The sequence below is a fragment of the Condylura cristata genome, unplaced genomic scaffold (genome assembly GCF_000260355.1).
Source record: "Condylura cristata isolate star-nosed mole 26May11 unplaced genomic scaffold, ConCri1.0 scaffold00014, whole genome shotgun sequence".
NCBI classification, from domain to species: domain Eukaryota; kingdom Metazoa; phylum Chordata; class Mammalia; order Eulipotyphla; family Talpidae; genus Condylura; species Condylura cristata.
The window spans coordinates 28,131,607-28,146,512 of record NW_004567115.1 but is presented as its reverse complement, the minus strand read 5'-3'; the positions used below and the strand labels follow the sequence as shown (position 1 = coordinate 28,146,512).

Genomic DNA, 14,906 nt, shown 5'->3' with positions numbered 1-14,906 from the left:
TATGTTGAAGGATCCATTTGTTGTCTTCTTGCCCCATCCCAAACCATTTAGTTCTTTGAGATAGATACTCATCACAGTAGCTTTGCTGTCACGGAGCAGTTTTATCTATTTTTAGGGTGTAACCCATGCCTTTGCTTCAAACTCCCCGAGTGATTATTTTTTTATTCTCTAAGCTAGCAGATCTTATTTTTAGTTTGGTTATGAGAATATAAATGAATATACCAGGTACTGCAAGCAGTGACCAGCATTTGCTTTCTAGGGTGTCAGAGTAAATGGGAATGCAAATGAATTCTTCAAGTCCCCTCAGAAAGTTTTGCTTCTTCTCTGCTCCAAGTTCTAAGTGAAGACTGTGGCTCCTCGAAGTTCCTCCAACATGTTTGTATGAATGCATTCCCCACAGAAGTTAACAGAGCTGAATCGTCTCATATCTTAACCAATTATCTTGGCCAAATCTCTCACTGTGGGGGTGAGGTTGTGTTTTGATGGAAAAGGTGTACACTGTCATTTTTTTATTTTTAAAAAAGATTTTATTTATGCATACAAGAACTGAGGTAAAGGCCAGAGGTGCGGGGAGTGAGATGTCTCACCGGACAGAGTGGGGAGCAGAACAGACAGATCTCCTGAAATACACTGCTGAGGGGAGCAGTGGGCAAGACAGGAGAGGTCTGCCACGCCATGTGGGTCACCTCTCTGGCCAGGGGTCAAACTCATGGCGCAGTGGCTGGCGATAGCTTGATAGTGCTGAGACTTTAATCCTTGTGTCAACAGGGAAACCCTGTTGATTTTTAAAGGTATTTTTCTAGTTGCTTAAGAAAAGAACATTTCCCAAACGATTGAAATTTGTTGGATTTATTTCTTTCTAAAGTTTGTACATTTACATATATCATATACATATTTTAAATCCTTCACTATTTTGCATGATTTCTATGACATAAAAACCATTTCAATGCAATAAATTTTGTTGTTGTACAACAACAAATTACCCCCAACTTATAAAAACACAGGAACAATTATATTCATGAACATTTACACAATAGAGAAATGTACTATTTATATGTCACAGCTTCTATACACATCAGCTGACTCACTGGTCTACACGGTTTAGGTTTTACTTCAACAGTGAAATAGGGTAATATTTATATACAATTATTTTAATAAAAAATAAAGCAATTGTAAAATGTAAACTTAATTTCAAAATAGTCTTTAAACACTTTAACAATATCCACAGAAATTACTGTTCCATTCAAAAGGTGACCACCATAAATGCCACAATTTCTTAGGAGATGGCATTTCTTGAATCTGGTGGGTGACAGTGAGGAACAGGTTTCCAGTACATGATCCGGTACCGCTAGCTTACTCAAGTCTGCTAATGCTGACAGTTTGGCCACTGAAAAGGAGTAGGCTGCTATTTTGTCACTAATTACTTTCACAATTTGCAGGGACATATGGCACCAGGACTGCAATGAGACTGAAATGATTGGTGAAGAAAACTTTGAAGGTAAAGGAATGTTCCACACTGTCCATTAGTTTGAGCCACAGTAAATATAATCCAGATAAATAGGCTGGAAAAGTTAAAAGCTTGTTGTATATTCACAGGTACAAACTACCATCCTTCTGCCTGCACTGCATAATCAGGGCCGACAGTGCTACTCCTCCACTTGCGTACATTTCTGTTCTAGAAATGGGCTTCTACAAGTTGAGGTAGAAGGGAATTCAGGGAGGCATGAAGTCGTTACACGACAGCTCTCATAGAGACTGAGCAGAAGTGCTAAGCAGTAGGCTTAGTGTTCCTAACCCTTCCCACAGAAATGGAACATTACCCATTTCCAGAAATATGGAAGCAAAGGCAAAGATATCAGCCATCCCTGGGTACTCAGTGTGCCAGCTTACATCTTGTGGAGGCAAAATATGTGGTCTTGACATCAGTCAGAGGTTTTTTTTTTTATACCCATGTCATATGTCACCCCCGAGACTCAGTCCCTCTGTTTTCATATTTTGCCTTAGCAGGGTCAGCTCGCTGGGACAGCTGGATTTCTAAATCCAGGATGGGGGGTGTGAAGCCCAGGGTGTGCTGAGGCTCAGAAGCCCCTGTGCAGAAGGCAAGGGTGGGGGGGAGCTCCTCTTTGTAAAGAGGCCACACCATCCCCCCACTTCAGTGCCCTGCGGTTCAGGGTTCAGAGCAAGGAGCCTCTGGCCTGCAGGCTGTCCTTAACTGAGCCTGTGGCTGGAACACTTTTGGGAGCGTCTGAAGACTTCGCAATGCAGGCTCAGGAGGGACAGGAAAGGAAATTTCAAAATTTTCTCTAGCCAACATTTTCAGGAATTGAAGTTAAGGTGCTTATTTTTTAACACTATTAGTGAGAGCTCAGCTCTCTACCCTGCAAAGGGAAATCTATTTTAGCTAGGTTCCTTCTCACATCCTTCCTGGCTGTCGTTGCTGATGGAAAAGTGCCTACCTGTTCAGCATACAGCTCAGAGGGGAGTGTGGACAGTCCACAGAGTGCTCCATGCTAAGTGCTTGTTGCGTCTGACCTTGTACTTCTCAAAGGAATGCCACCCTGGGCAAGGATGCATACCAGTTTTCTGGCATTTTTCCCAGGCTACTTTGGGATGCCAGGGCATAGCTACTCATGAGATACAAGAAAGTCATCAACTCGGTGGGACACCAGGAAGGACGTGCTACGCATCCGGTCACTGATTGGTTGAAAGTGCAATGCATCTCTGAGTTAAAACAATGAAGTTCAAGCACCTTGCTGGCCCTTGGAAAACATTCTGTGATGTAATGTCCACTCCCTTCATTCATCACCTTTACAACGCCTTGGCCCTTTGTGTCTTAAGTTTGTGTAACTTAAAACATTTACTATGTGTACATGTGTGCAAGTGTGTGTACACGTGAGGGTACTCCCCCTCACACACCTAAGGTTACAGTGAACTGGATCTGAACCTCTCAGGAGCAGAGGCCTGACACACGCATAGCTGCCCCGAATGGAAGGCAACCAGCTCACCCTACCCAATCTCCCCCACCCCACCCCCACTTCAGTTTGGTCTAGTTAATTCTCTTGTTCCTATAGCTTAAAAAATGTCTCCTTGTGGCATTACAAATCAATGTGCATATATACTCTCTATAGAGTGGATATTGTTATCCAAGCCAAATGGTTACTTGGCTTTATAACCTACATGGCTTTATAGTAAAAGTCCAGACATTTCAAATGATTAAGGCCCAAAATGAAATTGCTACTCCTTTTCTATATGATTTCTGAATCAAATGGATGTTTTTGCAAACCACTATAATTTTTAGAAGGAAACACACTTTTGTAGAACATGGGCCCTGCTGCTCAGTCACAGAGCCAGTTCACAGCATGGCAAGAACAAATTAAGAAATATGATACATTTGCAAAAATAGTTTGAGACTGTAGAATTAATTAAAAAAAAATCAAGTGTAACTACCAAGAAACCACCACAGCCTGGAGCTGAAGACGGGCCTCCCTTGCCGCAGCTCCCACTGTCAGAATCAGATACAAAGAACAAGAGGCAGTGTGTTGACACGGGTACACTGCACCCCACCACTCACTCAAATGCACTCAATTGCTAATTTAAATACACCAAACATGCTGGTTAATAAAATGTTAATCTCTATGTTATCTATTTACACACTGTAAGAGAAGCAGTAAGCTCAAACAACTAAGGCCAGTGGCTCTTCTTTGGGGAGAGGCAGGAAAAGAGACCGAAGTATAAAAATATTAAATAAAGTTTTAACCTGGTCCGTAGCCTGTCCTGCAATTCTTTTACCTGTGACACTTAGTGCTAATTTGTGCAACTGCAAACCTAGACTACAGTACCCGCTCTTGGGAAGCCCTGATCAACTTCAGCCCCTGGAATGTTTCTGGAAAGGTGAAGACGGTCAGGGAGGGTCACTGGACGGTGGTTCCATCTACTACGGCACAGACACAGGTACAGTGGCGACCGGATGGGTACCGATTTCATTCTTCTGAAAGCTCTATTTTCCTGGGCTAATTACAACAATAAAGAACGTGTGCTATAGAGCATCACATTTTGTAATAAGCCCAAAGTCAGTTGACTTAATGTCTAAGTGCTCTTTCTTAATACTGAACTCGTAAGACTACACAGGCTGGCTGTATTTTTTTGTTTGTTTTGTTTTTTCTTTTTATATGTCCCAAATTATAATGAGCTACACCCTAGGTATTGTACACAGTACACCGAAATAGTTTCACAAAGTTAGTTCAGAGTCATTTTTGCCCTGGTGATTCAAAGCTCAAAGACGGACTTTTCTAGCATAAAATATTATTAAAAAATTTAATCAAAATATCATTTGAATTTAAGTTTAATAAAACAGTACCACTATATATACTCTCAATAACTGCATTATAATCCTATGAGGTTTTTACTTGCTTTTCATATCACACTGGTTATTAAGAACAAAAATAAATTTGATGTACATATATCATCTATGGCTACACACTCTACATATGGATACATATACATACATACAATCAACTATAAATACCCACAAATATGACATTGGCAAATGACAGGAAGCATTTTCTTTGATGCCTGACATACTATCTACATGAATTTTCTTCAAAAGCCTGCAATAGTACAGATACACACATTAACTACAGAGAATGGGTCAAAGAGACTTAAGGAAACCTACCCTATATACAAGTACTTAACTTGTAGTATTTTCTTGTGGTTGCATTCAAGTCAACAAACTGTCATGCATATTCAAGTATTTACTGACATTCTCCCTAGGAAGACATTCTCTCTACCTGCAATGGGCCTGTTATTGTGTGAGCAGAAGGCTGCCCACTGGGTTGGACACCAGATGCAAAGGGTTTAGGTGCAAAGGCTCAGGACATCAGTTCTCTGAAGAGCGAGACATTAAATGGGAATGTGAAAGGAAAACAGTGACAGAAAAGTACCTCACTATTGCTTGTTGGGATTATTTTGTGGTAAACTACTGATGTCTCAAGTCCTCTGGATGACTTGGTAGGGTAAGATGTCAAAGGACTGTTGGAGACATCTGCTGCCCTTGGCTGGCTGGCAGCCTGGCAGGGGAGAAAAGAGTCAGAAAGTTCTAGATAAAGGTAGGCCCAGAGGTGCATCTGCCTACAAAGCTGACTGATCTCTTTCTGTCAGAGTAACTTATGCTCAATAAGAAAAGCAGAGGCTATTTAAATCCAAAGTCACACTATTGTACATTAACTAGACTCTATTTGTAACACGTTATAGGATGCCAAGTTGGGTCTTTGTTCAACAGTGCTAATTTCAGAACTGAAAAAAATCTGTCATTTGAAAGGTAAAGGGATTGTTGAAATGATGGAAGGTGGCCACTAACTCACTGAGCCACAAGAACTAAAGTGCAGAGATTTGACCTACAAAGTCAAGCAACTCCCTGTGAAGTCAGGCTTAGTAAAAAGAGTTTAACTTACGACTACAAAGAAAAATGCCAAAGGAGTTCAAATGACACCTAACTAAACCCAAGAAAGTCTTGACAGTAAGACAATGGAGGAATGTCTTTGAGGTCAATTGCCTTCCAATGATCAAGATTACATAAAAAGGCAGAAGAGCTGCAGCTCATGGCCAGAGCAGGCCCTGCCTTACCTAAGAACATCTTCCAAGCTCCTTACAGTGGAGGGAGCAACATAAAACTGTGACTTTGTGCTTAGGCAAAGGGCCTCCCTCCCTGCTGGTTACGTAAATTCTTTCCCAGGCTCAAAGTTCTAGGGTTTGGCCACAGGCTGAATTTAGAAATTCAAAAGGCCAATTTAAGTTGACTTGGAAAAGTCAGTTGATTTTCCCCTTCCAGAGTAAATTCCCTCATATCATTTTTGATTAGGAAACAATTTGCATCTTCTGAATTAGGATAACAGTCAATGTAGTAGACAGAGGAGCTTCCACAGTCAATTTCTATCTTCTTTACCTAACTGAGAGCAATAGAAAAGGCTACCTAGAATCCTGCAAATAAACATCTACTGAGGACTCGCCCACAGGTCAGTTTCTCTGAGAGAAATTAAAATGCACAGAAAAAATATTGCTTATTTTAACTAGGCATCCCTAAGAACTAGCAAAACAATGTTTAAACAGGTAATCCTTTAAACCATGTCTATGGTTTGGCGATAAAATAAGGATTCCATGCTATGCTAGTCATTAAGTTTTGACTGCTAACAAGGAATTTCTGATACCTCCCTATAAAAACCAACAAACCCTAAAACCTTCACACTTTACACATGGGACACTTTGAAGATCAATTTTGCAACAAGACTATCCTCAAGGTATTTTGATGCCCATCAAGATTTTCTATACTAAACCTTAATATGAAGTATATTTATGTGAAGAGGAACAATGAGTTATCGCATGGAGACAAATCCCAAGGCTCCTGGTGCTGAGATACAGGTGAGGTATGGGGATGTGGGAGGAGGAGTACCATTAGACAGAAGGGATGAGGAGCACTCCCCTGTACCATGAAGTTAGGCTTGAAGTCGACGTGAAAGGAAATGTCTTCAATCTCTTCTGACTAGATGCCATAGGACAGAACTCATCACAAAAGAAAATGTAGCTAGCTATGGGCAAGATTTGAGAATCTGGTCAAATCAGGGGCCATTTTCAAGCATAGGACAAATTCTTGGACTACAAGGTGCACCAACAGACAAGATCTCCAGAGGTTTCAGGGGAGAGGTGTTCTGAGCCCAGCTCCAAAAGATGGATGACTTCCGGCTGGACAATCTGGTATGCTGGCTCACAAAACAAGTTTTGCCATTGTTTTTAAAGTGAACCTATGCAAATGTGGTACACTGAGGCTTCAAAAGCACCCTTCTCATCCAGTTAGCTTATCCTGAAGTTCCTGGAGGTAATATTGGTGAATCCTGTCCTATAACGGGAACAGAGCTATAGTGGTGCTGAGGCTAAGCCACTATTTCAGAACCATTTTACATGTCAGAATCACTGCGGCTAGGTACCATTCCATGTCTATTATACACTATAATTAAGTCACTGAGACATTCTATAAACATAGACACACTAACGCTGTGGGCAGACACATTCAAGCAGTCAGGGGTGTTTATTTTCTTTAGCTACTGAAACTCACGAGATAACACCTATTCGCCTCTTTCCCTTTTGTTGAGGATAAGTAACTAGGCAGCACACAAACAGGAAGAAAGATGATTCCCTTGCGAAAATCTTAGAGTCAGAGAATCAGGTACCAGCCCAGACGGTAACTGCCCTGTTGTTTCTTAGTTTTCAGACATCAGTTTAGTCCTTGCCTTCACCTAAGCAAGAACACGTTTTTCAAAGGCGTGGCAAAAGACATCACACGGAAAGCAACCTTGGAGAAGGGTTACTCTTTTCTGGGCACCAGTACAAATGGGCATTTATAGATGGAGGAACAGAATGTTAATAAATAATCCTAGAAATAATGCTGATACATGAGACCAATATGCCATTAGGAGCTATCAGGGTTTAATAGCAGGTTTCTTCTAATGGGCCAGGACCATGCTATTCATGTGGGCCTCGGATTCTTTGGTCATAGTACCTTTATTTAATAAACTGAGTAGAACTAAAGCAAATTTCTGTAGGTGGGAAAAGGCATAGAAAGTGATTCCATTCATTCTTAAGTTGTGTCATTTGTGGACATTACAGTCTTAAGGGTCACAAGGTTTTAAGGGTTCAGAGTCATCAAGTTCTAACTCATAAAGGACTCAATTTTCACTCCTTTCTCTTTCTCGACAAGAGAATGTTCTGTTTACCATCTGAATTTCAAAGAGCTGTCTCTGGAACATGCTCATGATTATAAGGGTGATAGAATTATTTTGAGTAGACAGGAAGAAATGATTGAAATGAGATAAAGACTTTATCTTAAGGAGAAAGTTAAGTAGTAGCAGAGCACAGCGGCTGTCAGAGACAGAAAAGAACAGCATAGGTAACTCTGCATACGTAACCACCAGAATTTTGTTTTCCAACCACAATTCATTCAGACGGTTTCCTCCTTTCAGATTTAATTTAAAGGGTTGCTATTTTATTGCTGGACAAATGTAACTACTTTTCCCTCTCTTATTTTGTCTTGATTAAAGAAAGAACAAAAGGGGTTCCATTTTCAACATAATTTTGTTAGGAAGACCCCACTATTCTTACAACCAGGAGATAACTCCACATCTATATATGTGTTATATATAAAAAAAAAAAGAACTTATTTCTGAATGGCAGGGTACTGGTAACAAAGATGATTCTGGATTCCTAGTCTATACCCCAAGGGTGGGGGTGGGGGGGGTGTAACACTTTCCTGCAGATCAAACACAGGCCACCACCACAGTTCCCCAAGAGTCCATTCTTGCTATTGCCATCCAGCAAACAGTATGAACTTGGTGTCAATCTTTCCTCAACCTTTAATGGCAAAAAGATTCTACTTCCTCTTTCCCTGTGTGGCTGAAGCAGAATCAACCCTCCAAGCAAGTGAAGGTGCTTCTAGGTCCTCCAGTCCTGCACTCTTCATGCCTCCTTTCTTGGCTTCCAGCAGGGTCACAACTCAACAAGCACTAAGAGCTGTCAGAGCTGCATCACGCTGGAACATCTTGATTCCCAGAACTGCAATCTCAGTTGAACTTCTGTAAGTGCTCAATCCACCTCTGTGACTGGGCAAGATTTCACATATAAAGGCTTATATTAACTCTGGCTAGAATTTACTAAACTACGAAGTTTGTCCAGTTAAGAGTTTCACAATAGATTAAATTTTTAACCTTAAAAAAAAGTGTAACAGCTGATCTGAGACTACATGAAACAACTGAGCAGAGTGCAAACAAGAGAAAACCAAAGGAGAAGAGACACATAATTCAATCTGAAATTACGATCCCCTCCCCCTCACAAAAAAGGTGCATTAGTAATCAAATAGCAAAACTCATCAGAGCAAAGAAATCAAGAGCAAAGAGACAATCTGTACAGAAAACTAACGAAAATACACAATAGAAAAGTTTACTAATGCACCATTTAGTCACAGACTTTTTTTTTAAATATGTTTACGGATTTACCAGAAAGATCTTGAAAACCCTATTTTGCTCCATGACCAGCACTTCCTGGCCACAGATGGACTCTTAAGTAACTTTTTGCTTAATGCTTGGTGTTTCCGGTCGGTGATCTTTTCTCTCAGACACGTTACGCTTGACCTTGGCAATGACTGGGGATGAATCTGGGTTCAGTGAAGGACTAGAATGTGACTTCTTCAGTCCAGCAGCCTCAGTTTCACTGTTAATCAGGAAATCCTTGCCTCCTTCCTTTAGAATACTGACATATGTTTCATAACGGGTTTTCTGGAAGGAAAGTCAAAGAAGAATGTTAGTCAGTGCACAGTTCACAGACACATGTGTGCAGAGAAACCTACAAGTCTGTTTGGTCATGCAAACTTGGTTTAATTCTCCAAAGTGGGATACAGTTGTAAGAGACTGAATGATGGGCTCATTTATTTAGATTAGAAATTAAGTTAGAATTTTAGTTCCTGTTTGTTTTGCATTCTGAAGAAATACCAGTTAGAATTATTGACTATTAGATGGGAGAATCAGGATCCGGGACACTAATAAGTACTAAGAAGGGTCTACACTGGAGGTGCTGTAAACACTGGCTTTTGGCAACTTGATGGCTCTTAGAATTCTTTCTCAAGTCATCTGAGCTTCCCACACATGACACAGATTGAATTATGTGTTTCTTTTCATGTACCTTGGCTAAGCCTGGCTTAAAAGTGTTCCTTCACTGTCTGTCCTACTCCCTGTAACTCTACAAAAACTCAGTTCCAGGGATCAGTCTATGGTGATGCTACGGTTTAACCTCTGCAAAACCACACCATTTAATATATACATATACAAAAACATACATACACATACATATTTTACATCATTATTCATTTTTGTACAATGTTTGATTTCTCCTCTCAGGTGTCCCCGTAAAATTCCTACCACCAAGTCGCCTGTGAACCATCACCATAGTCTACTGTGTTCTCCTAGTTCCTGTTTAATCCCTCTTCTTCCCTTCCCCTAACTATTCAGCAATCAAAAAAGATGAACTCATGCTATTTACAGCAACATGGATGCGGCTGTAAAGGACTATGTTCAGTGAACTAATTTAGTGGGTGGTTTCACTTCAAGGAGGAATGTAGGGAAACCAAATAAGAGGTCAGGGGGAACAAAACAAAAACAGGAGGCGACTATAAGTTGAAAACCACAAGCCTTTTTAAAAGGTGCTCCAGATTTCCCATCACTGCTTTCCTGCTAGGATTACCAAATCTCAACCATGTTTTAAATAGCTCCCTTATTCTCTAAGCATGACTATCTTTTTCTAGGAATAATTGAGAAAAACATGGCAGAGACTGTTTTTTTTCTTTAGTGCTAACTGGCAGTGCTTTATTTAAAAGTTTCTATTCAAATAATTATATAGAATTATTATATATGTATGTATGTATCAGATCCTTGATTTGACAGATTCTAGTCAAAATAAAACTTTTACCATGCTGCTTCAACTCAAGAAGGGTTTATAGGAGACCTGAAGTGGTTTATCTCTAAATAAAAGAGCATGTCAGTTATAAATTGTCCCAACAAAGGCAGACAATTGCTATGACCTGATTTTTCTAGTCTTGAAATTCTGCATCTCAGTTTTAAGTTAGTAATTATGAAGTTGAAGCTACTCTTTCAAGTTGCTTTGTTCCAAAGTGGGAAAAACTATGAATCATTAAGCTTAATCCAGGCTTGGTCTGTGTTGATGTGGCTGATGATGCTGACATTTTTTGAGTGCCACATACAGACCCGGGGTTAATCACACAGTGATCATATTCAACTGGTAACCAAATGTACAGTAAAGGAAATACAGGTAGAGAAACATTCTAGGTTAGAGTTAGCAAAAAAGTGAAGCTGGGATTTCACCTGAGGGTCAGGTAATCTGACCCTACAACCCAAACCCTCCAGCTGTTTCCTGTCTGTTTATAAAAATATAGATATATATGCAAATGTATGTTTCAGAATGGCTGCTCCAACAGATATCATTGGTTTGGCTGATCAAAAGCCACTCACAATCTCCCCGTCTCTTCTACCCTCCTGCTACAAAGGCTGGTAAAATCCAAATATTTTACTTTCGCCTCCTACAGTTAAGGCAGGCCAGGGGGTATTTTGCCAGTAAACTGCAAGAAGTTTTCTCGGGGGGGGGTAGGGTGGGGTTTTCTAGAAAAAAGATTTCGCTTCCTGATGAAAGGGACAGGGCTTAGAGGAAAAAGTACTGGTCTCACACTTATTCCTCCCTTGCCATGGACATGATTCCTAAAGCTGCCACCCTGTGTCATAGGGCAACGACATGAAGACAGAAACACAACGTGCTGGACCTGAGAAGAGAAGAAGCCGAGGGTTCTGAAGACAAAATGAGCTAGATTCAAATCCGAGACTCCCGACAATTTCTAAATGCCTTGTTAAAATGAATAATAAATATACTAAGTGATTAAGCCACTGATCATCAGATGTTAACTGCAGCTGAAATTGATATAGATTTCCATTTTAATAAGATACCAAAGTAAAATAATAAAATACTAAGCTTTTGTCAGACACCTACATAAGGGTTTGTAAGAAAATTTGTTAATGAACAAAGTCATCAGAATTACACATCAATTTATGCATCAGTGAAATCAGGGGACTGAACTAAATATCCAAAGGGCACACTGGCTCTAAAGTCCCATTTATTCGAGTACTTAATCTGCCTCTGAATTACCTTGGTGGGAAGATTAAAATTCAGGAAAGAACTACTCGTCATAGGAATAAGATTTAGTTAAATGAGCTAAAGGAAATTTACAAATAAAAGTAAGACAGAAGTATGAGGCATACTACTTCACAAAGCTGGGCATCTACCTAATGCAAATGGTACAAAGGACAATTTTGTTGAGATGTCTTGATAGGAGAACAAAGGGAAAGATGATGATAGAGCCAGTTTTCTACTAGTCTTTGCAGAGACTGATACTATCAGAAAAATTTGCCCGGAAGTACGTGAAGCAAAGCCGTTGCATCCACTGATTCTACAGCTCTAGCGACAAAGCTGTTGTCTCAAATAAATCACATCAGTGTCAATCAACAAAGGGTACATCACAGAAGCACCAGCACACCAGTCATCAGATGAGCAGGAAAGGCAGAAGCGCTCAGTTGCTGCTAAGTGAAACAAGTAAACAGAGCCTTCGTGGGTTTATGAACCTCCCAACTGTGTTCTAGTTCTGAGCTAACAAAAGGTTACAGGGACAGAGGCCACAGCAGCCAGTAGCATGGCCTCTGCATTGCTTCTTTACACTCTCTGAGTCTGGCTTTTACTGAAACCAGCCAAATAGCCCTTCAAAATATTTTAGGAAAACACATTCCAATCTTGAAGCTATTCAGTAGGTGCTGGGCTTTAGCAACTGGCTTTAGCCAGGTCCTTCTGGGTTCCACACTCAAAATGTGCATCAAAATGTGCAAATCCTTATCCAGAGGATTTGGGGGGGTCAAAAAAGATCACCTCTGAGTAAAGAAAAACACTCTTCTTTGCTCTTTCCTCAGAGTCTCCCCTTTGAGGGTGGAAACATCACACTTCTTCCTACCTGTGCAACCACATGGTCTTTGGCAGGTTTGACTTGCTTTCTTGCTTTTGGAGAAGATGAATTTTATCTTTTTTCAATTAAAGCCAGTATGTAAGAAAAAGCAAAGCAAGCAAGCAAGAAGTATATCTGCAAATCAGTTTCACCAGTTTAGAGACTAAAAACTTTCTGATCATCCTGCTGGTGAGCTCTGGGGACACCTGCATCTTTAGTGCTGCACAATGCCAGGCTTTCCATCAGAGCGCTGTGGTCCGGCCCCGAATCACAGGCCTAAAGGCCCTCCAGCTTCTGCTGAGCTAACCCCCGCAGCCTCCTTTAGGCTACCTGACAGGAGCAGTCCAGACCCCATGCGGAGGAAACCCTACACAGTGCTTAAGAACGGAGCACTCTCTACAGAGGAAGAAAAGTAGTTTATGCCATGCTTTTGAAATTTATAAAATAGACATTTTCTGAGTGCCACTTATGTTGTATCAAATGAAGATACAATTTTATTATTCACTTTGAATATAAAAATAAAATGATAAGCACTGCATGTGGAACATGGGGGTTCTTCATCTGAATAGTAATAAGATCTCATTCTCACTCGAGGAGCAGCCTCCAAAGTGTACCTCTAACTAAAGCCTCCCTTGATAAGGACTCATCAGTGGTTATTTATTTCTGAATTCCCATGCCTGGTAATTCTTATGTATATTTCCCTGCAGAATCACAGATAAAAACTTCAGTATTAACCTAAGATTCAAAGTTCCCCAGCTCAGAGACTAGTAGCTTCATCAATATTAATGTCAGAGGGACCTGCTGTTGACACTAAACACATCAATAATGACAACACTGACATTTTACACCTTTGCTCTGACAATAATGTTCATAACCAGATGGTGACAAGGGGAAAAAAAAAACGGAATGCTTCAGTTAATATAATTTCATGCCATAAAGTAATCACTGTGCAAGAATTACCATAGCTCCAGGGCAGGTTAAAAATGAAAAGGGACAGAAACCAACGAGGATGGAAACCTTGCCTCTGCCTCTGCAGGAAGCAACGTGCAGTGAAAAGAACAGTCTCATGGTCAGCTGACCTGTGTGACAGCCACTCACTAACAGGGATGGCCTCCATCCACCCTCCTCTCATTATTTAGTCTTTACTGCGCAGCCTTTCAGGTATGTCTTTCTTTAGGAAGGGCAGAGAGAGAAAGTCTGAGAATAAGAAGCTAGGCCACAGGGACAATGTGTCACGTTATTAGATTCTGTCTTTATCTTTGCTGCTTCGTTCCCAGATCAGTTGCAAAAAAATTTCACAGCTGTATGCTCAGCTTTCTTCTTAAGGAATTCTTCAACAGTGTGAACAGATTTCTAGCATCCTGACTGTGTAATCTAAGTCCACTATCAGAAGATCAAATTGAGCTGGCTAGTCTCTGCAGACAAGCATCTGAACACTCTTTCTGCAGCTCTGTCCATTCTGCAAACTCTTTCCCTCAACTTCTTGCTTAAGGCTTGTGATTTCATGGATGTAAATTTTGTGACCCTGAGTCAAGGACAATTCAAATGCTTACTGGCATTTTTTTTTTAACTAAATTTCTTCACTCTGTAATGTCCTTACTACTTACTCTGAATATCTTTAAAATATTCTGAATATATTTACCTATTAAGTTGGTTTTTGATTACCTGCAAAAATATTTTTCCAATATAAAGGAAAAAACTCCCTTTTTACTAGTTGCAGTGACAACGAGGGAGAAAAAGTACATAAGGTCCAGCAGCTGCTGCTTAGGTTGAATGCTAATTGCCTGCTGAAAAAGAAGTCACAACGGTTGATATTACTTGAAAAAAAGTTTAATCATTTGCATGTAAAAATTAGCAAGTATGTGACTGAGCAGTTTCTTTTCTCTAGAGCACTGTTTTATCGTTTTCTATTTCATTTATTAAAACACTATCTCCTTCTGGTCTCTGGTAAGTGAATATGACAGTAGCAGCCTGAATGAAAATAAAACTGTGCTGCAATTTTCCTTTCTATTTGCATTCAAGCCTCACTGCTCTAGCAATCACACCCTGAATACATTTCCTCCTGACATTTCCCCTCCTGAGGCAGGCAGGGGAAAAGGCCATCTGCACCTGAAATGAGAAGAAACCCAGTAATGTCATGTACACAGCACAATATTTTTTGCTTCCAGGTATGTACACTAGAAAACAAGGAAACAAACCAACAAAATCAAACAAGCAAATAAAGCAAGGGTTTTTTAAAAGATCTATTTATTTATGAAAGTAACTGTTCCATTGAAGACTTGGTCTATCTCTCTTTTGATTCTCAGGGAAGAGG

The 14,906-nt window shown here is 40.2% G+C and overlaps 1 protein-coding gene across 1 annotated transcript in view; it reads right to left on the bottom strand.

The window, feature by feature from the left end:
- Positions 1–828: 828 nt before the first annotated feature.
- The window catches only part of PSD3 (pleckstrin and Sec7 domain containing 3), a 248,900-nt gene continuing 234,822 nt past the window's right edge, over positions 829–14,906 (bottom strand). The window contains exon 14 of the mRNA XM_012724889.1: positions 829–9,317. Within this exon, the coding sequence (XP_012580343.1) occupies positions 9,102–9,317 (216 nt within the window). The 3' untranslated portion in view covers positions 829–9,101. The remainder of the gene's footprint in view (positions 9,318–14,906) is intronic.